Source organism: Plecotus auritus (genome assembly GCF_963455305.1).
Source record: "Plecotus auritus genome assembly, chromosome: 9".
Taxonomy (NCBI): domain Eukaryota; kingdom Metazoa; phylum Chordata; class Mammalia; order Chiroptera; family Vespertilionidae; genus Plecotus; species Plecotus auritus.
In genome coordinates, this window is record NC_137783.1 from 85,663,520 (window position 1) to 85,690,174 (window position 26,655).

The window sequence follows — 26,655 nt, forward strand, 5'->3', positions numbered from 1 at the left end:
AGATATGTATTTGTTGTTCATAATTTGTATCTTTACCTTTTTCTTCTTCTTCCTCTTCTTAAAGAATACCTTTCAGCATTTCATATAATACTGGTTTGGTGGTGATGAACTCCTTTAGCTTTTTCTTATCTGTGAAGCTCTTTATCTGCCCTTCAATTCTGAATGATAGCTTTGCTGGGTAGAGTAATCTTGGTTGTAGGTTCTTGCTATTCATCACTTTGAATATTTCTTGCCACTCCCATCTGGCTTGCATAGTTTCTGTTGAGAAATCAGCTGACAATCGTATGGGTGCTCCCTTGTAGGTAATTAACTGTTTTTCTCTTGCTGCTTTTAATATTCTCTCTTTGTCTTTTGCCCTTGTCATTTAAATTATGATGTATCTTGATGTGGTCCTCTTTGGATTCCTTTTGTTTGGGGTTCTGTGCGCTTCCTGGACTTGTAAGTCTATTTCTTTCACCAGGTGGGGGAAGTTTTTGGTCATTATTTCTTCAAACAGGTTTTCAGTATCTTGCTCTCTCTCTTCTTCTGGCACCCCCATAATTCGGATGTTGGTACGCTTAAAGGTGTCCCAGAGGCTCCTTATACTATCTTCATATTTTTGGATTCTTTTTGCTTTTTGCTTTTGTTTTTTGCTTCTTTGTATTTCAAATCTTTGACTTGATTCTTGCGGTCCTCTAGTCTGCTGTTGGATCTCTGTATATTATTTTTTATTTCAGTAAGTGTATGCTTAATTTCTAGGTGGTCCTTTTTCATATCTTCGAGGGTCTCGCTAAATTTATCGGCCTTTTCTAGAAGATTCTTGAAAAACTTTATAACCATGGTTTTGAACTCTATATCCAGTTGTTTGCTTTCCTCCATTTCTTTCATTTGTGACCTGTTTCTTTGTCTCCGCATTCTGGCTGCTTCCCTGAGTTGATAGAGCGGCTTTGTGTGCTAGGTGTCCTATAGGGCCCAGTGGCTCAGCCTCCCCAGTTACCTGAGGTGGACACTCTTGGTGCACCCCTTTGTGGGCTGTGTGCACAGTCTTGTTGTAGTTAAGCCTTGATTACGGTTGGTATCACTGGGAGGAATTGACCTGCAGGCCAGTTGGCTGTGATGATCAGCTGTGTCTACGCTGGGAGAACTTCTGTGCTGGAGACACCCTTATGAGACAAGACTTGCAAAAGCCTCTTTGCTCAGCTTGGATGGGGCAGCGTCTCAGGGCGGAGCAGACAGCAATGGCTTCCCATCAGCCCTGGCCTAAGAGGCCCCTGGGTCTCAGTGTCCCGCGGTAATTGCTGCAAGCACCTCTGAGTGAAAGCCGCCCTCGAGTTTCGCCCACTGCCAGACAGTCCAGTTTCTCCCCGAATGAGTCTGGGTCCCCAGAGTCTCACCCGGAACTGGAGTTCAGAGCTGTCGGGAGCTTTTTATCCCTTCTGATTGAGAAAGGCAGTCGCGTACTCAGTTGCCAGCCCAATCCGCATGCGCGCCTCAGTACTTCTGCCTTCTGCAGTTCCTCTGAGTCTCAGTGTGCTTTTCTCTTTCTTTCCAGTTGTAGAATTTCCACTCAGCCAGCCTTCCTGTCGTTCTGGATGATGTCCGTCTTGTCTTTTAGTTGTAGTTTTGAAGTTGTTGTGCGAGGCAGCAGTTTAGGTGTTTACCTATGCGACCGTCTTGGTTTCTCCAACAATTTCTATTTTATAATATTCAAGAACTTTTAGAAGAATCAAAAACATACTGACTCAGGTAAATTCATGTAAATGTGGCCCTAAAGACAGTGTACTAATAGATTTTAAAATTATCCTATATAATAAAAGGCTAATATGCAAATACACCGTACGGTGGAACAACCAGAACAACCAATCGCTATGATGTGTGCTGACCACCAGGGGTCAGGTGAGGAACATGGCGGGCATTCGCTGTGGTGGGAGGGTGGAGCAGGTGAGGGGGCACCAGACCAAGGTGCCAGTCACTGTCATTGGGGCGAGCCTCTGGTGGTTACTGAAAATTCTTCGCTCCTGCGCACCGCGGTCCCGCCCGGTGCTTGCATCTGCTGCCGGCACCAGCCCCACTTGCACCCACTGCCAGCACTAGCCCCGCTCGCACCCACAGCTGGCGCGTACTCAGTTGCCAGGCCTCTCTGCATGCGCGCCTCAGTACCTCTGCTCGCACCCGCTGCCCGTGCCTGGCACCAGTCCCTGATCACCCTGAGGGCTTCTCTACCTCCCTCTGCTCCTGAGGGGCAAACAGCAGCCACTGCTCGCACCCGCTGACAGCACCAGCCCCATTCACACCGCTGCTGACACTGGCCCCAATCGCTCTGCACTGTCAGCATGTGGGAGTGGCGGTGGTGGGAGCAGGGCCATGGGGGGAGGGGCTGGGCAGGGGGAGGGACTGGGCAGTGACGCGGAGGATGGGCCGAGACCCACCCCTGTGCCTACCACAGCCTCGTGGCCCACAGTTCCTTTCAAGGTGCACGAATTCGTGCACTGGGATCCTAGTTTTAAATAAGGAAACAGTGGCTACCAGTTCATACGAACTGATTAAATTGTAAACTATCAAATCAGATCAGTTACTTATCTATTGTATATGCAATATATTATACCAAGCATTGTATATTGTTAATAAGTTCTAACTATGTGCCAATTACCTTAAATAGTGTCATGTAATCGTCACAATAGCCGTGTAAGTTCAGTGTAATATTATTGTTATCCCCATTTTCCAGGTGAAGAAACCGAGGTACAGTTAGGAAGAGTAAGTGTAATTTGTCCAAAAATCTTACAGGCAGTAAGTGACAAAGGTGGGATTCAAATCCATGTCCACCAGACTCTCAGAACCCTTGATCTTATCCCCTATACTTGATTCTGTTTCAGTTTACTCCAAAAATGAAAAGTAGAACTTCAAAGTTTGTGAACTACAACACATGAAGTAGGAATTATCAAATTCCTAAAACATGCTGTCAACTTTCCAACTTCTCACACATCCTTATCCTTTACTGTGCTTTTTAAAGTGAAAAACCCTATACTTTGTCATTTTTACTTTTCACATCTATTCTGTCATTTTCCCTGGTAAAAAATTTTCTTTCCCATCTGGTCTTCTGTGCTGACAGAGATTACACAAAGCAGGAGTAATACTGCAGGAAACATGAAGGCAGTTCTGCACTACTCTGGCTGCCTCTCAGCATTTCACCCACTGCAATGAAAGTGTTTACAGCACATTCCTCTAACGTGTATCATCTGTCTCCATCAAGAAAGCATTTTCTACACCCATCGTGGGGTATTTCCTAGGGATCCCATGCAGGTTTATCAGGAAATCTGAAAGTGCTACATTAGTAGGATTTGGGCATTGATTTAAAAAAAATTATTTTAAAACATAAATATAATGAATCCTTTAAAATGTACAGTAATAATGACCTTTGACTTTAGACTATTATCAAAGTTACATTTTTAAAAAGCATACATAACTGGGTTAATTGATTTTGCTTTATTTAAACCAAGTAAAAGAGCTTGTGCTTTTAATTTTCCTAAACACTCTTTGGTGTCAAGTTATTTTTGAATTATCACAGAGTATACTTTCCTGACTTTATTGTTGCTTTAAGATTCAGCAATCTTGTGGGTCACTGTTAACAAGCTACTACTAAAAAACTTAGTATCTTCATATAAATAAATCTGGTTAAAGGAAAAATACCACTTTTATATCCCCAGGTCCTTATTTTCTAATGTCTAACAAAAATCACTAATATTTAACTAACAGTCATTATGTAGATCTATTTTATATAGACCCACGCATACATCAAAAGGCTGTTAAATCAAGACTCTATAAGCATTGACACTTAAAAAACTTTTTAAAATATATTTTTATTGATTTCCAAGAGGAATGGAGAGGGAGAGAGAGATAGAAACATCAATGATGAGAGAGAATCATTGATCGGCTGCCTCCTACATGCCCCCAACCGGGGATGGAGCCCACAACCCAGCCATGTGCCCTTGACTGGAATTGAACCCGGGACCCTTCAGTCTGCAGGCCGATGCTCTATCCACTGAGTCAAACTGGCTAGGGCAAGCATAACACATTTAATAGAACTTCCAAAGGGCAATCATCTCAAATAATTTAATAAAATAGGGTTTATACATGTATCATTACATATTTTAATGGAAAGTGAAATAGAACCATTATCTTACTGAATTATTCAAAATTCTATTTAATTTTCTTTCAAATTCTTTTCATAAAGTTTAGTCATTTATTTGCCAATTAAATGGACAGAGAATATAAATTAATCATCTTTAAAGGATCTAGTTAAGTCTTGCCTCTATAACCCTTTCCAGTGCACCTTTATTTGTACTTCCTAGTAGAATTTGGGCAATCACAAACTACAGGTCTCCAGTCCAGCAATAAAATCCATCCTTTCAACCTCCTGTCTTGAAAAATGACTTCTAAAACCAAAGTATAGTGATCATTTTGGCTAAACAGAATTATTAGACTGAACAAAAGAAATAGGATTTCTTAAAATCTTAGATTTGGAGTGAAACTTGAAAGATCATTCAGTCGAGCCAAATATTAAAAAGTAGGTCTGGAGAGTTTACAGAAAAATGACAGTATTTTATTCCTATGACATTCATTCCAAAGCATTTCAACACCATGTAGAAATCCATTATTTATTTTTAAATTTAAATGTCCACTGAAATAAAAGAAATGAAAGACAACAATCTCATGCATGTAATTCAGAGTAAAATGAGGTATTTATTATATCGATCTTATCAATAGCCTCAACTTGATTTGATAGTTAAGCCATTTGTATTTGTGAACATACTTAGAATCCACACTTGAATTTTCACATATACTTAATTTAACACCTTACTCTAATTTTATAACTTTTGCTGACTCATTTTCTTTTTTACACTGTTTCAGTTTCATTTTTAAAAAACTTTTTGGTTTCACTAAACCTTTAATGGTTTTATTGATTTCAGAAAGAGAGGAAGAGAGACAGAGAGAGAAACATGGATGGATTGCCTCCTAAGCACCCGACCCAAATGTGCCCTACCTGGATGGAATCGACTGGTAACCTTTTGGTGCATGGGACAATGTTCAACCGAGTCACACAGGCCAGGGCTCTTCCTTTCTTAACTGATCATACTGTCTGACCTTCCCATTAAAGAAAATGACCTCTAGTGTTCTTGTTAAAAACTTTCTTCTTTAAGGTAGAGGGTCCATTTTATCATACACAAAATATCTTTAAGCAAACAACATCCCCATACCCATCAGCTTCTGTAGAAAGAGTTCTCCAGTATGTCTACTGATATTTTAAAACTAAAGGCCCGGTGCACCAAATTCTTGCACGGCAGGGGATGGAGGGCCCTCAGCCTACCCTGCACCCTATCCAATCTGGGACCCCTTGGTGGATGTCCAACAGCCGGTTTAGGCCCGGCAGTCGGACATCCCTCTCACAACCCGGGACTGCTGGCTCCTAACTGCTCACCTGCCTGCCTGTCTGATCGCCCCTAACTGCCTCCCCCTGCCAGTCTGATCACCCCTAACCACCTCTGCCTGCTGGCCTGATCACTCCTAACTGCCCCCCTGCCAGCCTGGTCATCCCCAACTGCCCTCCCCCACTGGCCTGGTCGCCCCAACCACCCCTCCACCAGCGTGGTTGACCCCAACTGCCCCCCCCCCGCCAGCCTGGTCGCCCCCAACTGCCCCCCCCCCGCTGCCTGGTCGCCCCACGCAGCCTGCTGTTCAGTTGTTTGGTCGTCCCTTACTAACCTCCCTGTAGGCCTTGTCGCCCCACGCAGCCTGCTGTCTGGTCGTTACTGTTACTGTGACGGCGTCCCGGATAATTTGCATATTCCTCTATTATTAGTATAGCTAGTGCCTCCAGTGCATTAACAGATCCTATCCCATCTGTTTCCTGAGGCTTTACTCTCCTCTCTGTCACTTATCCTAATACTTGTCACATGCAGACTAAGAGCATGGGCTCTGGAACCCCACTACCAGAGTTTGAATCCTGGCCTCTACCATTTAAAAGTTGTGTTATTTGGGGAAAGTTACTCAAGTTTTCTCATATGTAAAGTGAGCCTAATAACAGCACTTAACTTAAATAGCCATTATGAGAATTAAAGGAGATAGTACAAAATAAACTTAGCAGAATGCCAAGAGCAAAAGACAAAGAGAGAATATTAAAAGCAGCAAGAGAAAAACAGTTAATTACCTACAAGGGAGCACCCATACGATTGTCAGCTGATTTCTCAACAGAAACTATGCAGGCCAGACGGGAGTGGCAAGAAATATTCAAAGTGATGAACAGCAAGAACCTACAACCAAGATTACTCTACCCAGCAAAGCTATCATTCAGAATTGAAGGGCAGATAAAGAGCTTCACAGATAAGAAAAAGCTAAAGGAGTTCATCACCACCAAACCAGTATTATATGAAATGCTGAAAGGTATTCTTTAAGAAGAAGAAGAAGAAGCAGAAAAAGGTAAAGATACAAATTATGAACAACAAATACATATCTATCAACAAGTGAACCTAAAAATCAAGTGAATTAAAAATCTGAGGAACAGAATAAACTGGTGAATATAATAGAATCAGGGGCATAGAAAGGGAGTGGACTGATAATTCTCAGGGGTAAAGGGGTATGGGGGGTGCAGGAAGAGACTGGACAAAAAGCGTATACCTATGGATGAGGACAGTGTGGGGGTGGTAAGGGCAGAGGGTGGGGTGGGAACCAGGTGGAGGGGAGCTATGGGGGGAAAAAGGAGAAACAATTGTAATAATCTGAACAATAAAGATTTATTAAATTAAAAAAATATTTAGAGCTGAAATAAAATATAAAAATATTCTAAAAGCAATTTGATATATACTTTTGATTATGAACATAAATTTGATTACAAATTTCCATTTCCATTGACCATTACTGTTAGAAAATATAATAGAAAAAAAACACACACCAATGTTCCAAAAGAATAATTAATCATTCTAGATGCAAAATGCCTACTCTTCCAGTAGGAGAGTAGGAGTTATTTATTACTAATTTCTTAGGTATAATTTTAGATGGAACGTGACAAAAATGAATAATCTCAATCATCTTCTTTGAACTATAAATACAAGGCAGTTTTTTACAACTTGTATTTGGAAATCTGATAATTAAAAAGAAAAGCTGCCAAGTAAAAATATTAGTCAATAAATACTTGCATAATTTTTGCTTTTAAATTTTTAAAATTTAAATTAAATGTCACACATAAAACAGATTCTGAGAATTAGTAAATGAATTCTTATTAAAATAAAATGGAAGATTTAAGGAATGAATCTTATTTCAAGAATTTATATAAACAGTTTATAACAAGAAAATCTCATTCATGAACCTTGTCTACATTTACATTTTCAGCTTTTAACACTTTTTAAAATATATATATTTTTATTGATTTCAGAGAGGAAGGGAGAGGGAGAGAAACAGAAACATCACTGATGAGAGAGAATCACTGATCAGCTGCCTCCTGCATGCTCCACACTGGGGATCGAGTTCACAACCTGGGCATGTGCCCCAAAAGGAATCCAACTGTGACCTACTGGTTCATAGGTCAACACTTAACCACTGAGCCAGGCCGGCTGGGCTGTTTTTTTAACTCATTAAAAATGTGTTTAAGCCACCAAAAGAAGAGGAGAGTGTGATGGAAGAGTAAAAACATTCCAGCACACTGGCATCACCTTCAGGGGCAAAGACATTTCAAATTCTGCACCCTCTCAAGTCAAGGAATCCTCCTGTCAACCAACTGCACTAACCTCCCCACTTCCATCAATCCCTTTCCAAAGGCTGTGGCTGCTAAGAAAATCTATAGTGCAGCTATAATATTATGTTGGTCAGTTTGTTGGATAGGGAAGATGTATGCATTATGAAGAAGAAAGCCTTGATGAAGGTGAGAACTGACAATTACTGTTGCCATCTGTGCCTTAAACCAGAGCACTAAGCAAAGGGGACAAAGTGTGGGAGGCAGAGGAATGGTCAGAAATCCAGCCCAAATGCCTCAGTCTCTAATGCCAGGCATGGGGTTGCATCTGCCCAGAGGAAGGGCCACCTTTTTCTAACACGCACAAAGATGCATAATGGAGTAGCTATGAACTTGGGGCCATATAACAGAGAAGAAAAAAACTAATAGTATCTAACTTACTAGGGAAGAAGGAAATAAGCCTTTACTTACTACCTACTATCTATACTAATAAAAGGGTAATATGCTAATCAGACCAGGAGACCGGATATCTTCCTACTGTCTGACTTCCTTCTGGACAAAGCTACAGTGGTGGGGGCTGAGGCAGAGGTGGTTAGGGGCGATCAGGCCAGCAGGGGAGGGCAGTTGGGGGCCATGAGACCGGCTGGGGAGGGCAGTTGGGGGCCATGAGGCCGGCCAGGGAGGGCAGTTGGGGGCCATGAGGTCAACAGGGGAGGGCAGTTGGGGGCCTTGAGGCTGGCAGGGGAGCTGTTAGGCAGCGATCCGGTAGGCAGGCAAGTGGTTAGGAGCCAGCAGTCGCAGATTGTGAGAGGGATGTCTGACGGCTGGTTTAGGATGGGACCTAAACTGACAGTCAGACATCCCCTGAAGGGTCCCAGATTGGAGAGGGTGCAGGCCAGGCTGAGGGACACCCCCCACCGCACTGTGCACGAATTTCGTGCACTGGGCCTCTAGTTTATTGTAATAAACGCTTTATATGTACTGTATCATTTCCTTTAATAACTTCCTCTCTATAAGAAGGGGCAATGTCATTTCTCATTATGTAGATGAGAAAAATAGCAGATTTAAGTAACTTGCCAAATAAAAGGCAAAAAAACGAAACTAAGATTTATACTCAGATTTATCTCCTATGAAAAAGATGGAAACATGCTCAATAATACGTATTAGACCTAAGAAAAATGCCTTGGGATTTATAAGTTTCTATCGTCCAGTTAATCTCAAGATAGAACAAATATCTGCTTTAAAAGGTAGAGAGTTAGGAACACCATAGCTTGGTTTCCAATCCAAACCACAAAAGGAAGGGGGAAACCTTCAACTTTAAGACCACAGACACAAGCATGTCAAAGTTAACGAAACTAGGAATTTGAGATACTCCAGAATTAAAACTTTAAAATCTGTTGCCTTTTAGACATCAGCCCCTTTACGTATAGAGGCCCAGTGCATGAATTCGTGCATGGGTGGGGTCTGGCCAGCCCAGCCCCAATTGGGGCCTGATTGGGGCCAGGCTGGCTCAGGGGAGGGGCTGCAGGTGATTGGCCAGTGGGCCCCAGCCCCGATCGGGATTGAGGGGCCAATCTGGGGTGGGCCAGTCAGGGAGAGTGGCTGTGGGCCGATCAGGGTGGTGGGGGCCCATCGGGGTCGGGGCTGTAGGAGGTGGGGGGTGTGATCAGGGGTGGGGTCAGCCGGGGGGGGGGGGGGGGGAGTGGCTGCGGGCCTATGGTGGTGGGGTGGGGCTGGCCAGAGGGAAGGGCGGAGTTTGGCCAGCCAGCCCCACCCTTGATCAGGGTGGGAGAGTCTGATCAGGGACGGGCTGGCCCAGGGGCTGCAGGAGGTTGGCCGGCCAGCTCCACGCTCTGATCAGGCAGTTCACTGGCCACAGTGGGCTTCATAGCAACCGGTTGTTATGATGTTAATAGCTTTTTATATATATAGATGGCTAAACAATGCTTTGGCATATAGTATGTTACTTTGAAATAAGTAAGTCTCCCCTGTGAAACTGGATAGAAAATAACCATCACCCAGGATCCAGTTTTCTTAGAAGAATAATTACTATTTTCCACAGAAAGTTTTACCAATGTACAAGCATTATTCAGTGTGATCTAATTACCGCGTCTCACTCACCTGAGGCCGAGTTCATCATATTCTGCTGCACTGGTGGACTTGTGGGGGCTGTAACATTTATCTGGGTGAGCATAGCCTTCCTGGGATCCTGCCATGTTGTTGTCTGATCGATGTGACTGAGATAAAAAATAAAACCAGTGCATTAGATAACAAATAACAGGCCTAAAAACAACAATCCCACTTATCAAAATAGGGTAAATTACATGGGCTAATAGGCAAAGATTCTAAACTAGCTCTGCAAAAGCATATATCATGACATCTCACTGCTCCTACTGTTCCTCTGCAACACTTTTTTATCCTTGTATCACTCAACTTTCACTTCTTAGATCTTACAAGTGCAGGATTGGAAAAATCTATGCCTGAAACTTTAAGTGAAAGGAAACCATTTTCACTTTGTAGACAATTATTACCCACTTCTAATTTAAACATAAAATGTCATTTATAAAGTAACCTGTAACAGTGGTCATGACTAAAATCCAACATTTTCAAGGGACTCATCCACGATTTTTCTCCTGAGCTAAGAATGCAAATTAATTTTTAGACTTAAAACCTTTTAGGTAAAACACAAAGCTATTAAGTCTTATTGTAATATATATCAAAGCCAAAATTAAATTAAAACATCATATGTAAGTTTTTATTGTGTCCTGTGACTGTTATTTGCTAAACAAAACATTTCAATATTTTCTACATGCATTTAACTTACTGCAAAATATCTTAGACATATGCATATAGATTTCTTCACCTATAAAACTGGGATGAAACCAGCTAAAGATTCCATGAAATATAATACTACAAGGCATTTGGCACAGTATCTGGTAATTGAGCATTATTCAATAAATATTAGTTTTCTTCTTCTAGCAAATGTTTCAGTGAAACAACTGAAAATACTGTTATCCTGGGGGGGGGGGGGGGAGCCAGAGAGTTATGCAGGGTTCTCTTCTGTGTAATTTATAACAGCAAAAACTTGAAAGCCAGCTAGCATCTAATGATAGGGATTGGTAAAATAAACATTGTTTAATATAATAGATTATAATGCAGCTATTGAAAGTATTTTAGAAGAATATTTAATAACATGGAAACTATTCATACAGCTTTTTAAATTAGGCTATAAAACAGTATGTACAGTATGAGGCTTATTGTTTAAATATATGTGTGTAGTGAAAACACATGGGAAGGATAGTCATCAAAATGTAACAGTGTTTATTTCTGTAATTTCTAGCAAAATTACAGAACTCTGCTTTGCTAGGTTTTCCTATTATTAAACAACCATGAACTCGTATTATTTTTGAAACTGATCAGGGGAGAATGGCTAGAAATAAGGCATTTTTAAAAAGTAACCCTCCCAAATCATTTTTTGTATGGCTGTTTAAATTTCAAATCTGGGTTCTCTCTTCTTGAATAGTCCCATGATAAATTCCCATGTAAATGGTTAGGAAATGACACCCTGTCATTTACTTTCCTGAGATGGAATTAGGACGATATCTTCATCAATAACATTATCAATAGCACAATAAAAAAGGATCATAGACTCTGGCTGGACTGGACCAAAAATATTATCTACTGGAGATAGGAAAATTCCTTTAGATCCTAAGCAAGCAGGAAGGAGATGAAATCAGGGAGGTAACAATATGGGAGATGTGTACACTCAGGAATAAGATTGATACCTGTCAATTCAGCACTTCCTTTTGTCCACTGGTCATACATGCTTTTTAGCAGTAGCACTAGCATTTGTTCAGGTCTAGACAATACAGGCAAAACCTTATTCAAGTCTTGCTATGTAAGCACCTCATTCCAAAAGATTGAGACCTTATCAAGCCCAGTAAGAGCTTATTCCTCTTCCTTTTTAATTCTCCATATGAGCTGCCAAACAAATTAAACCATAAAATGTTCTCTAGATCTATAGTGTTTCCTTCTCATGCTTATAGATGATAAGCAATAACATATATGGTAATTAATATAGTCATACTCAAGGAAAGAAATTTAAAATCCACAAAATTTAGAGAAATGTTTCTCACTGCCCGTTAGGGGCTCTTAAATTTCAATGAACCTTATGCCACTGCCTATTCCTTGTCTCCAGTACTTTTAAAAATCCCTAATATCTGTGAGGGGTAAAGAAGAAGAGGGAGGTGTACTACAAGCAAGTTTATGATCTGACTGCTAAAGATTTTTGAGCTGGGTTTCTCGAAAAACTAACCAGTTATAGAAATCATATTAATCTACACTAATAAAAGAGAAAGATGCAAATTGACCATACCTTCATGACACCCACCAGTCAATCAGGAGTATGCAAATTAAACCAACAAAGATGGTGGGTTAATTTGCATACACAGGTGCTGAGCAGCTGGGGGCAGGACGCAGGCAGTCCACATGGCCCCAGTCGCTCCGGGCCTCTGGGCAGCGTGGGAAGGCAGAAAGGTGGCTCCAGGCCGGAGCAAAGGCGGTGCCGGCAGCCAGGGGAAGGAAGGCCCATTCTTGCACGAATCTTCATGCATTGTGTCTCTAGTCTATTTATAACTAGACTGAACTCCATCCGAGTTAGGAAGACCCCTTCTGAACACACGCATCTTCCCAAATATTGAAGCCAACCCATAAAGCTGTTCTTAAGGCTTCTTTCTCCTTTAAATAAATTAAGGTTTTTAATATAATTAAAAATTATATAATTTTAATTATATTAAATATAATTAAATATATTTAATATTTAATCATTAAATATATTAGTAATTTATTTAATAATTAATAAATTAATATTATTATCAATTTATTAATTATTAAATAAATTATTAATATAAAGTGAATGATAGTTTTACTGCTCTCGAAAGATCAATCATTTTGCTGAAATGATGTAAGTACAGATGGTAAAATTCCTCCTCCTGAAAAAGCTGTTGAACCTCACTAAGAGTCTCCTAGAGCTGTACTATGTTACCTCAGCCAATGTTCCCCTTATTTTGAAAAATCCACAACTCTCTATGGAATAAAGATGCCATTATCTAAATTGTCCATCTACAAAAGCATGTGACTATTTAGATTCTAAGAAAATGTGAAATAAAATTAACTTTAGTGTCTTTGTCTTTAATCTATGAAATTATGAAAAATACTACTTTATCCTAATGTAAGTCAATTTTCAACAGCATACCCCAAAATACCCAGCTTTCCATTTTACCACAGAATAATAATCTTTATAAAAACATTTCATGCCACAAAAAAGTATTTTTGCTAAGACCAAATAAACAGTTTGCCAGGCCTGCTCTTCCCCAGATATCTGCATATAACTTTCCCTTACCTCCTTCTGGTCTTTACTTGAAAGTCATGTTCTTAGTGGGCCTTCCCTGGTCATGTTATCTAAAACCCATCCTATCTGAAGTTCCAAGAATACAGGGACTTTTATTCATATTATTAGCTACTGTATCTTCAATGATTATAGGAGTGCTTGACATATTTGTCAATGAATTAATGATTTTTTTTGCCCTAAGAACATTTTTTTTGCCCTAAGCTCTACTCACCTTAAAAAAAAATAAAATGAAATTACAGGTAAGGATTATATATCCACTAGAATTAGCAATAAGGATTTTATTGGTGACACTGGCAAGGTAGTGTCAGTGGCATAACGCGGGTATAGTGAATACAAGGTGAGGAAGCAAACAACTTAAGTGTATAGGGAGGAAAGCAAAAATGCAACTGGATGAATATGAGTTTTTGCTTTTTCAAGAGGAAGAGAGACACATGTTTAAATGTAAACAGAAACAGAATAGCTGAAGATGTGCTAAGGGATCACTGAAGAATTACAGTCATACATCCACTGGTGGGAAGAAACATAATGTAGACATTGCTTCCATTGTAAAAGGAGGTGAGAAAGGATAGGACAGAAGCAAATAATTTCACTGGCTAGTGAAAATTGAGTGATTTCTGATATAATTTCTACTCTCTTAACAAGGGGTATAACATTAAGATGATTATTGAGGCTGGCATTATTGGTACCCCCCTTATGCACACAGAAAATTGAGGAATTTGCACAAGGACATATATACATCCAGTACAAAAAAAAAGAACTGCATCTGGTACCCAAGAATTGTGAAAACAATTTCTGTACAAGACATATCTGGAAAGCATGATACTAAAACATATAAATTCTTTGTAATGTATATTGAATAAGAAATATATTTCATAAATACTAAAAAAGGCATGGCCAGCGTGGCTGAGTGGTTGAGCATTGACCTATGAAAAGGAGGTCATGGTTTAATTCCCAGGCAGAACACATGCTGGGGTTTCAAGCTCGATTCTTAGTAGGGGGCATGCAGGAGGCAGCCAATTGATGATCCTCTTCCATCGTTGATGTTTCTATCCCTATCTCCTTCTCCCTTTGTCTCTGAAATCAATAAAAATATATTTTTTTAAAATACTAAGAGGGAATAGAGTTAAAGGTATTGAACATTTAATAAAAGATAAAGAATATTACAAAATACTATTTCTATTCCCACTAGAATATAAGCTTCTTGAAGGATGTGCACCTGGGAGAGTGTCTGGTACATAGCAGGGCACAACAAATACATGCTGAAATGAATGAAGATTAAAGCAGTGTGCATTATTTAATAATGTGATGACTAACAGTTCCAATACCAGTAAATGCTAATCTGGAAAAGCATTAAAATTTTTTTATCACTTTGATTCTTAGAAATGTCAAATTATCCTATCTAATAAAAGAGTAATATGAAAATTAACCATCACTCCGCTACACCCACAAGCCACGCCCACCAGCCAATCAGGAGCGAGTATGCAAATTAACCCCAACCAAGATGGCTGCAGCCATGGAGTGAGCAGGAGGCTTGGGTTTCCCCGGGAATGGAGGAAGCCAAGCTTTCCACACACCCTGACGGGCCTAGACCTCCATTCAAGACTACAAGTTTCAATTATAGAAGATAAATAAATCCCAACAAAAAATGGCTGTGGCCACGGAGCGAGCAGGAGGCTTGGCTCCACTCCAGGCTACAAAGTTTCAATTACAGAAGATAAATAAATCCCAGATACCAGGGCCTCTGCTTGGGTCGCCAGGGGGCGTGGCCGGACTGCAAACCACCACAGGCCCCTCGCCCAGGCTGCCCCATGCCCCAAGGGAAACTCACCATGATCTGGGACACCCTTCAGGGCAAACCAGCTTGCCCCCACCTGTGCACCAGGCCTCTATCCTATCTAATAAAAGAGTAATATGCAAATTGACAGTCACTCCAACACACAAGATGGCTGCCCCTATGTGGTCAAAGATCCTGCCCCCATGTGGACACAAGATGGCCACCACAAGATGGCCAGCAGGGGAGGACAGTTGGGAGGGACCAGGCCTGCAAGGGAGGGCAGTTGGGGGTGATCAAGCCTGCAGGGGAGGGAAGTTAGGGGTGACCGGGCTGGAAGAGGAGGGAAGTTGGGGGTGACTGGGCCTGCAGGGAAGGGCAGTTGGGGGGGACCCAGGCCTGCAGGGGAGAGCAGTTGGGGGGGACCAGGCCTGCAGGGGAGGGCAGTTGAGGGGGACCAGGCCTGCAGGGGAGGGCAGTTAGGGGCAATCAGGCTGGCAGGGGAGCAGTTATGCATCTATCAGGCTGGTAGGGGAGTGGTTAGGGGTGATCAGGCTGGCAGGCAGAAGTGGTTAGGGGCAATCAGGAAGGCAGGCAGGTGAGCAGTTGGGAGCCAGCAGTCCTGGATTGTGGGAGGGATGTCCGACTGCCCGTTTAGGATCGGGCCTAAACGGGCAGTCGGACATCCCTCGAGGGGTCCCAGATTGGAGAGGGTGCAGGCTGGGCTGAGGGACACACACCATGCACCGGGCCTCTAGTAGGTGATAAAAGATACAGTAGGTAGACACTATAGCTGAAAACTGAAATGATAAAAAAGTGTTCCTCCTGAACCATTAGACCAACTTTCACAGAACTATCAGCTTAGAGTAAGAATGAACTAGAAAAGGAATCATGCAAGTATGGAGATACTGGCTCTTAGGGAAAGCACAGCAAAAGAATTTAGGAATAAAAGAATAATCTCATTCCTATAACCAAATTCTTAAGATATTCATTATTGAAAAATCTCTTCATCCAATTTTTTTTTTTTATTTAAGTCATAAGACAATCAACTCTGTCAATTTAAACCAAGGCAAAGAAATAGCAGTATTTCTTATGTACCAGCCAAGGTCCATCCCAACAAATTCTAACATGCTCTTCAAATTCTTGGCTATATATTGTATTATTAAATACTGAATTCATTACCCTTATTTAAGGAAAACTAATTAACATAATGGGAAATGGGTTTTATGATGATAGAAAAATATTGATGACTTTCTTATATCTATCCTCAACATTTAAGATTAACTTTATGCTGCTCATTAGTGTAAGCATTAGAGAATTAAATTAATGTCATTTAGTAAAATAATTTTAATGATTAACATTCTCACTGATACTGTGATAAAGTTTAGAAACCTCAAGGAATAAATAACTAACAATTCCCTTATATCTTTTTCCTCAAGAGTGTGGGCCTCCAGCCACATTAATTCCTGGGAGGGAGCTGGTTAGAAATGCAGAGCCTCGGGTTCCAACCCAACCCACTGACAGAATCTGCAACTTAACAAGATCCAGAGATCTGTATGCACGTTCAGGTTTGAGAAGCCCTACCTACTACTGTGAGACTTGACCTCCAACACTGAGTTTTAAGGATGACTAATGGCTGGAGCGTAAATATTTTGTTTAGATCTCAGACTTAAAGAAAGCAAAACCAATAACCTGCAGTAAAAATTCAAAGTTTAATCTGCATCATTACTGCAGAAGAATACTCTGAAATCCACCAGCTACTGATTGTACTACAGTAAGTACTGCTTACATCGCAATGGCACGGCCTTCTCACTCCTGTTACATCACTGGCTACACTGGCGACCGTTTACTCCTTTATGCTTACTTTTAATTAAAAAATAAAACAAAGAGCACTGCAGGCTTTTAAAAATTGATTTGATATTGTACTACCACACATTTTTATTCAGAGCAGCGATTTTCAACCTTTTTCATCTCATGGCACACATACACTAATTAGTAAAATTCTGCGGCACACCAAAAATGTATTTTTTGCCAATTTGGAAAAAAAAGGGATAATTTTGATTCATTCACACCGGAGGCTATTGTTATGTTGGCTATTTTGATTTGTTTATTTGACAATCTAAGCAGTGGTTCTCAACCTTTCTAATGCCGCGACCCTTTAATACAGCAGCGGTTCTCAACCTGTGGGTCCGGGACCCACAGGTTGGGAACCGCTAGCAGGGTCGCCTAAGACCATCGGAAAACACAGATATTTACATTACGATTCATAACAGTAGCAAAATTACAGTTACGAAGTAGCAACGAAAGTAATTTTATGGTTGGGGGTCACCACAACATGAGGAACTGTATTAAAGGGTCGCGGCATTACATTACGATTCATAACAGTAGCAAAATTACAGTTACGAAGTAGCAACGAAAATAATTTTATGGTGGGGGGTCACCACAACATGAGGAACTGTATTAAGGGTCGCGGCATTAGAAAGGTTGAGAACCACTGATCTAAGGGAAAAGAGCTCAGTGCCCCTGACTAAATAGTCAGGTATGGCATGTTTTAGATCAATGCTTATTAATTTAGAACCTGGGTGGAAGGATGCATTTATGGTCATTACAGTCCTACAAACATTTAATAAGGAGACAGTACTGAATGCTAGATTTCTGACAACGCAGCACATGACTTCCACAACTCTGGAATGTCTTGTTAGATATCCTTGTAGGAAAAAGCCATATTTACACACAAAACTCCACAAAGTGTGTTTTGCACAATTTTAATTATTGAAAATATTTTCTGGAAGGCAATCAATTATACTTAGTTTTGTTTGGAAATCTGTTAATAGTATATTCTTTTTTGATAATCACATCAATTTTAGTTACCAACTCAACACACTTGGTATTTATTTAAAACTGTCATGTTCAGCCCTGACCGGTTTGGCTCAGTGGATAGAGCGTTGGCCTGCGGACTGAAAGGTCCCAGGTTTGATTCCGGTCAAGGGCATGTACCTTGATTGCGGGCACATCCCCAGTGGGAGGTGTGCAGGAAGCAGCTGATTGGTGTTTCTCTCACATCGATGTTTCTAACTCTCTATTCCTCTCCTTTCCTCTCTGTAAAAAATCAATAAAATATATTTAAAAAAAAATCTGTCATGTTAAAAAAAAACACACAAAAAAAACTGTCATGTTCATGGCAATTATAGGTATAGATACAGGCAGGTCACTATTATAGCTTATAATACAGTCACGCCCAAGCATCTACACTAATAAAAGAGAAACATGCAAATTGACCATCCTTCCCCTACGCCCACCAGCCAATCAGAGCGAAGACTGAAGACAGCGTAGAAGGAAGCCAAGTGCTGCAGAAAGGAGTGAAGCTGCGGAGAAGCAAGCGGGGTGGCAGAGACGGGAGGGAAGCCCACCTTGGCAGGCTTCGCTCCCTTCTCTGCTTCGCTTCGGCCACAGGAAGCCCTATTCTTGCAGGAATCTTCCTGCAACAGGCCTCTAGTTTATATATAATACTAGAGGCCCAGTGTACACGAAATCGTGCAAGTAGCTTGCTTCCACTTTCCTCAGCTGGCCACCCCGCCCTCTGCTGCTCATAGCTCTCCGTCACTATTAGCTCGTGCCCCACCCTGCCCCGCCCGCTGTGAAAGCCACTGCTTATTCGGTCATCACGACCACAGGCCTTTTATGATATAGATACATATTATTTTAACACAAATTATTTCTCCATATTACACAGATTGATACAATGGTTTTTAAAATTATGTATGTAGTTATATTATATATGAATTTCATTTTGGAATAAACACTTTCCAAAATGTTTCTTACTAAAAGGGGCTGATGGTTTGACAAGATTAAAAACCACTGCATTAAGTAACCATAAACTACGAATAGAGAGGGGTTTTTTTTATAGTACAAATCTAATGTCTCCCATTAGATCACGAGGTTAAAGATCTTACGCTCTCCCTTATCTTTTCTATATTTAATACATAAAAACAGTGCTTTATAAGTAACTGCTCAACAGCCATTTGATAAATCAAAAACTTATTATTCTACTGGGTTATCACAAACTGTTATAAACTTAAGCCTAATCATATTATATATATAGTTCATACCCCTTTTGAAAATGTTCTTCTCCTAAACTGTAAAATCTACTTCTCACAAAAACCCAGCAATGTGGTCTTAAATTGTTTGAACCTGTGCACAGCTACCTAACTACTGGTGCTTTCCAACTCTGCCAAGATTTTGTTGTCAGAATGCACAAATTAGCTGTTGGCAAGGATGTGGAGAAAAGGGAACCCTTGTACACTGCTGGTGGGAATGCAACCACTATGGAAAATATGGAATTTCCTCAAAAAGTAAAAATGGAACTCCCATTTGACCCTGTGATACTACTTCTAGGAATATAGCCTAAGACAGTGGTCGACAAACTAATTAGTCAACAGAGCCAAATATCAACAGTACAACGACTGAAATTTCTTTTGAGAGCCAAAAACTGACTTTTGCGCATGGGCCACTAAGTTTCAATTGCACTGTACATGCGTGTCCACACGTGGTATTTTGTGGAAGAGCCACAGTCAAGGGGTCAAAGAACCGCATGTGGCTCGCGAGCCGCAGTTTGCCGACCACTGGCCTAAGAAATCAGAAACACCAGGTAGAAAGAATATATATATCGCTATGTTCATAGCAGCACAATTTACAATAGCTAAGATTTGGAAACAGCCCAAGTGCCCATCAGCAGATGAGTGGATAAAAAAGCTGTTGTACATTTAAGCAATGGAATTTATGCAGCTATAAAAAAGAAAGAACTCTTACCATTGGCAAAGCATGGGTGGACCGGGAGATTATTATGCTAGGCGAAATAAGCAAGTCAGAGAAAGACAAGTATCACATGATCTCACTCATATGTGGAATCTAATGAACAAAATAAACTGATGAACAAAATAGATCCAGAGACATGGAACAGACTGTGGGATTTCAGAGGAAAGGCTGGGGAGGGCAGGTGGGTGGGAAGAGAGCAACCAAAGAACATGTATGCATATATGCATAACCCATGGTCATAAACAATAGAGTGGTAAAGACCTGGGGTAGGGGGTGGGAGCAGGCTAGAAGGGGTAAATGGGGGAAAAAGATGGACATATGTAATACTTTCAACAATAAAGATTCTTTTTAAAAAAGAATTTAATAATATAATCTAAAAACTATATAAACAGAAACTTTTTAAAAATACATCTGACAAGTGTTTAATCTAACACATCTTTTTAGACTTTCTTCATTGTGCTGTGGTAAGAGAAAACCAAAAACAAAACAAATGTTTTGGCAAGAGTGACCTGCTTAGACTCTGATAAAATGTATCACTATGAACTCATCTTTTGTAATATAACTATTAAGGAAATTGTTAGAAATTCCTAATTTCCTCCAATAAAGGTGAACAAAGATGACTGCTTTTAAGCTAGAGACATCTTGGCAACCAAATCACCACCATGCCTGAAGAAAGTTAGAAACTGTGTACTTAAGTATATGTAAGATCACTAACGATAACTAAAGGATTGCTTTATTTTAAAAAGTTGTCTTTAGAAAACAACGAAATAAGCTTAAAACTGGAAAACCAGGAATAATACAAAATAGATGTGTGGAACACTTTAATTTAAAAACTTTTGTTACTGCTGTCAGGCCCTCAAAATATTATGATGGCAGGGCTTGTTCTAAAATTTAGAAGAGTGGGCAGTCAGCCCAGATTTATTGCTTACTTATCAAGCCCATGTTTGTTGTGCAAGTGTTATTTATAGAGTCACATGCTAGAGGCTGTACCCTGGCTAGCTGAACCTACACGCCTAATTGACTCTAGGAACAATGATACATTGTTCAATCTAATCCTTCTATGAGCTGCAGTTCCTAAGCCACAACCATATGCTTTTTATGTTTGTATATGTCTACACTGGACTATTTTTAGAAGCCTCAAAAGTTGCACATACTATAATTTCTTGATAAGGATGAGAACACTGACAAACTTTGCCTCTATGAAAACAGTTTTAATATTACTAGAAATCAAAATCTTAAATTGGAATTTAAATAATTGGGCTATCACTCAAAGCTATTAAAATATGGGTTAAAATTATGAACCAAGTATGGGCAGAAACACATAAAAGCAAAGGTGACAACTGATTATACTCTACAAACTGTACACCCCACTGCAATTTGACCCTACATCACTCTTAGGATGAATAAAATTAACATTTGCCCACAAGTATGAAATCAATTTAAACACAATTTTACCATGTTCCCAAACAAGAGTGACATGCTTATACTATACATCTCCCCTTGAAAATGGTTATTCCCTAGGGAAGGGGTGAGGATGGAGCAATTATGACAATAATGCCAAAGCTCAAGTGGAGGCTTCCTGAAACAAGCACACAGGTCTCTTAATCTAGATCCCAGGTGGATTTTATCTGTAGTTGTGCTTAGCAACATTCTTTGCCATAATGACTAAGAACATTCTCCCCAAAGTTAAAAAAATAATTTGTCCTTCTTTCTTTCTTTTTTTTTTTTAAATAAAACTTTATTCAGATTATTACAATTGTTTCTCCTTTTTCCCCCCCATAGCTCCCCTCCACCCGGTTCCCACCCCACCTTCTGCCCTTACCTCCCCTCCACTATCCTCATCCATAGGTGTACGATTTTTGTCCAGTCCCTTCCTGAACACCACCATACCCCTTTCCCCCTGAGAATTATCAGTCCACTCCCTTTCCATGCCCCTGATTCAATTATATTCACCAGATTATTCTGTTACTCAGATTTTTAATTCACTTGATTTTTAGGTTCACTTGTTGATAGATATGTATTTGTTGTTCATAATTTTTATCTTTACCTTTTTCTGCTTCTTCCTCTTCTTAAAGAATACCTTTCAGCATTTCATATAATACTGGTTTGGTGGTGATGAACTCCTTTAGCTTTTTCTTATCTGTGAAGCTCTTTATCTAACCTTGAATTCTGAATGATAGCTTTGCTGGGTAGAGTAATCTTGGTTGTAGGTTCTTGCTATTCATCACTTTGAATATTTCTTGCACTCCCATCTGGCCTGCATAGTTTCTGTTGAGAAATCAGCTGACAATTGTATGGGTGCTCCCTTGTAGGTAACTAACTGTTTTTCTCTTGCTGCTTTTAATATTCTCTCTTTGTCTTTTGCCCTTGGCATTTTAATTATGATGTGTCTTGGTGTGGTCCTCTTTAGATTCCTTTTGTTTGGGGTTCTGTGCGCTTCCTGGACTTGTAAGTCTATTTCTTTCACCAGGTGGGGGAACTTTTCGGTCATTATTTCTTCAAATAGGTTTTCAGTATCTTGCTCTCTCTCTTCTGGCACCCTCATAATTCTGATGTTGGTACGCTTGAAGTTGTCCCAGAGGCTTCTTACACTATCTTTAACTTTTTGGATTTTTTTTTTGCTTTTTGCTTTTTCAGTTGAGTGTTTTTTGCTTCTTTGTATTTCAGTTCTTTGACTTGATTCTTGTGTTCCTCTAGTCTGTTGTTGGGTCTCTGTATAATATTTTTTATTTCAGTCAGTGTATGTTTAATTTCTAGTTGGTCCTTTTTCATATCTTCGAGGGTCTCGTTATATTTATCGGCCTTTTCTAGGATATTCTTGAAAAGCTTTATAACCATGGTTTTGAATTCTATATCCAGTCATTTGCTTTCCTCCATTTCTTTTGTTTGTGATCTGTTTCTTCGTCTCCCCATTTTTCACTGCTTCCCTGAGTTGGTAGGGTAGCTTTGTGTGCTAGGTTTCCTATATGGCCCAGTGGGTCGGCCTCCCCAGTTAACCTGAGGTGGATACTCTTGGTGCACCCCTTTGTGGACTGTGTGTACAGCCTTGTTGTAGTTAAGTCTTGATTGTTGTTGGTATCACTGGGAGGAACTGACCTCCAGGCCAGTTGGCTGTGAGGATCATCTGTGTCTACACTGGGAGAAGTTCGGTGCTGGAGACAGCCTTATAGGATTAGACTTGCCAAATTACAAAAGCCTCTGTGCTCAGCTTGGATGGGTTGGAGTCTCAGGGCGGAGCAGACAGTCTTGGCTTCCTGTCAGCCTTGCCCTTGTGCGCGCGCGCACCTCCAGACCTCTGCCTTCCCCGGCTCCCGAGCCTCCGCCTGAGAGTCCAGATTCCCCGCCCCCGTAAGAGCGTGGGTTCCCAGGGGCTCGCCTGGAACTGGGGTTCAGTTCTGTCAGAACTGGGGTTCAGTGCAGTCAGGAGCTTCCGACTCCCTTCTGCTAGGCAAAGCCTGTGTTAACCTCCGCAGTCTTTGTGCACACTGGCGCCCGCACCTCGACCCCTGCCCGCCGGGGCTCCCCCAGGTCTCCTAGTCTCTGGATTCCTTTCTCTCTACCTGACAGTCCAGACTCCCTCTGTATGAGCCTGGGTCCACAGGGTTTCACCCGGAACTGGGGTTCAGTGCAGTTGGAACTGGGGTTCAGTACAGTCAGGGGCTTCCTTCCCCCTCCCGCCAGAGAAAGTCAGCCAGGCTCTCAGCCGCCCTTCCTCTCTGCGCGCACAAAGACCCTTTGCCATACCTCCAATTCTCTGTGAGCTTTTCTCTTTCCTTCTAGTTGTAGAATTTCCTCTCAGCCAGTTTTCCTGTGGTTCTGGATGGTGTCCATTCTGTCTTTTAGTTGTAGTTTTGAAATTGTTGTGCGAGGCAGCAGTTTAGGTGCTTACCTATGCCGCCATCTTGGTTTCTCCCTATTTGTCCTTATTTCTTGATATAGAAAATAACGGATGTCATCACAGTATGAACTGAGACTCATGGTTGTATTACTAGAATAAGGATTGGAATTCAAGTCTCTTGATTCTCAATTATAAAGTCTACCTGGCTCCTTTCATAAGAGTAACCTTAAACACACACACACACACACACACACACACACACACACACACAGAGGAAAAAACAAAACAAACATCAGAACTATGACCCAAAAAAAGAAGAAAAGAGCTCTTGAGAAATTTTAAGACACAGAAAAATCCCATATAATAAAAGACTAATATCCAAATTGTCCCCTTGGGCGGGAGTTCAAGCAGGGGGCGGGGCTGGACAGCCAACCCTCCGGTGGCCCCGCTCACACACACACCCCCCAGCCTCCCCAGCCTGGCCCCTGATCGGCCCCCTACCCCAATTGGGGGCGGAACTGGCCTGCCAACCTTCTGCATCCCCTCCCCCCAGCCAGCCCGGCCTGATTGGGGCAGGCCAGCTGGACCCCACCTGTGCACGAATTTGTGCACTGGCCTCTAGTCTATAAATATTATTCAAAATGTGATCCTTAAAGCACTTGCATCAGAAATACCTGACTTATTAGCTTCTCTGTATTTCTAAGCATAGTAAGATTGGGGAGTAATTAATCTAACAATTTTACATATCCTTCCACAATCTGAGATCCTTACATACAATATAATAAGGCATTCATGTAACCAGAAGAGCCAGATAAAAAAATGCCATCTCTCTTTTCTTGAATGTTGTTTTCATTGATTTTTAGAGAGAGGAGGGAGAGGGAAAGGTGTAAAAGAGAAACAATGATCAGATGCCTCCTGCATGCACCACGGGGAACAGACCAACAACCTGGGCATGTGCCCTGACCAGGAATGGAACCTGAGACCTTTCAGTGCATGGGACGATGCTCAACCACATCAGCCAGGGCTTTAAAAGATAGTTATTTTTCTCATATTTCACTGTTTTGTTTAAATTGATACTACTGAGCAAATAACTTTTAAATGAAACTATTACATGACAGATGTCAAAAAGAAGTAAACCTTATTTTATACATGTTGTTAGACCTTGGTAGTATTAGTCTTTCATTTTATAATTGCTGTTCTAGCAGTAGGAAATAAAATCTGGGTGTGTGTGTGTGTGTGTGGCAGGAGCGGGGGGGGGGGGGGGCGGTGAAGATAAGGAACAAATGTGTTCTATACCAACTCTGACCTCATATGCCATGACATGATTTAGGCCTGAGGCCCTCAACTAAGCACAAAGAAGGGAGACAGGTTTAGGCAGCCACACAAAGCTATAATCAACTTTCTGTGTCTCATTAGACACCAGCAGCTTCCAAATAAGGATCTGTTGAGTGTGTTGGCTCATGTGTCTATACTGTGAGGAATCACATTTGGTTCAAAACCTGGAACCACATTCATTGCATATTTATGGCTACATTCAAGTTTTCAACTGTTATCAATGCAACAAGGCTTCAGTCACCCAAAATATTAATATACGACAAGTCTAACCGCCTGGGAAACAGTTCCCAAATGGCAAGTCACCAGGAAGGCGTTGAGAAAATCCACAATAAACACTTTTAAGCAAAGTAGGCAAATGGCCCTACTAGAGCAAAACACATATAGAACTTTTGTCAGCATCCTCTATCCCTGCCATTTTGATTAAATTAATACTTAAATTAGTTAAAGCATCTTATATATTTTCTCTTTAATTATCACTTTAAACAATAGTTTGATAACACTGTAGAATGTCTTCAGTCATCTAAAAATATTCATATTGAAATTAGCAAAATAACTTGAGGGAAGACCTCAAAATCTATAAGAGTTAACTTTTATATATTCTATACCGCATTTTCAGAATGAATGTGGCAAAGGGGGTGCAGGGTTCTTTCATCATAGCCAAGTAGTCATTTACCTTTCTTCCATCCATTGAAAGTTAATTTTGAATGGTCATGCCATGCTGGTATTTTTTTTTTTTTTTTTTAAGAAAAATGAATACTACATACTCATCCAAAACAGGCTTACCTTATTAGGTAGGGCTGGCTTACATAGAATACTCTCAGTAGTCTATCAAAATTAAATTATAACATTCAGATTAAATGTCTCTCTCCCTCTGTCTCCTCTGGACTTAACATTCATTAAGAGAGATGTATGTACACCTGAAACTTATATACCAAAAAAAGTCATTTTGCAGATCCTCCAATTCACTAGAATCAGAACAGTTGTTCAGGCTGAAAACTAGGATTTAAATTGCTTCTTGTAAGTTATAATTGAAATGTGATCTGTGAGTGAAAATACAGTTTTCTTCTTTGAATCTTTCAAGTTAAATAACTATGAAATTCAATTATACTATGAAATATATTAACACCTTTTTGAAGGAGTTTTTTTATGGATATGGATAGAAAATGTGACAAATGGTCATAGGCATGGTCATTAAAAGGAAATTAATAGAAGGTTATACCATAAACACTAAGTAACATGATCACTTAGGACATCTTTGAAACGAAGCTAGAAGGTTAGATCCTCAATTTTACAGGAGATTTTCCCCAAGGAGTAGTTTCATAAGTTTCTGAGGGTTTGTTTTGTTTATTTTTAAGGAATTCTTAAGTATGAAGAGGACATTCCTCTACTCTGATTAAAATGCCAATATCCACCAGCTCACTGAGAACAAATCCAAGCTCTAGGAATCTAAAACATTAATGAAAAGCCAGGCAATTCACTAGATTGGGAGTTTCCCTGAAAGTTTCTATGAAATTCTATTTTGATAAATAAAATTATTAATAACTGAAAAAGGTTTCCCACAGCAGAAACTTAATTTTATTATCTATGGAACTAATTTTGTTAATCTTCTAATTCACATATAATGTACATATAGAAAATAACTGATTCTTTAAAGTAGTATTAAGAATACACTATTGGGTTTTAAGATGAGAAGGCTGAAATACCTGAACTATAAAATAAAGATTATTTCTTTGTATCTTAAAAAAAACAACAATTCCATATAAGAATTTTCATAAAATATTTTG

The 26,655-nt window shown here is 40.3% G+C and overlaps 1 protein-coding gene across 9 annotated transcripts in view; it reads right to left on the bottom strand.

Moving 5' to 3' along the window:
- YAP1 (Yes1 associated transcriptional regulator) overlaps positions 1-26,655 on the bottom strand; it is a 139,346-nt gene that overhangs the window by 65,431 nt on the left and 47,260 nt on the right. For all 9 annotated transcript variants that reach the window (XM_080640019.1, XM_080640018.1, XM_080640017.1 and 6 more), the window contains exon 3: positions 9,824-9,939. In XM_080640019.1, the coding sequence (XP_080496145.1) occupies positions 9,824-9,939 (116 nt within the window). The remainder of the gene's footprint in view (positions 1-9,823; positions 9,940-26,655) is intronic.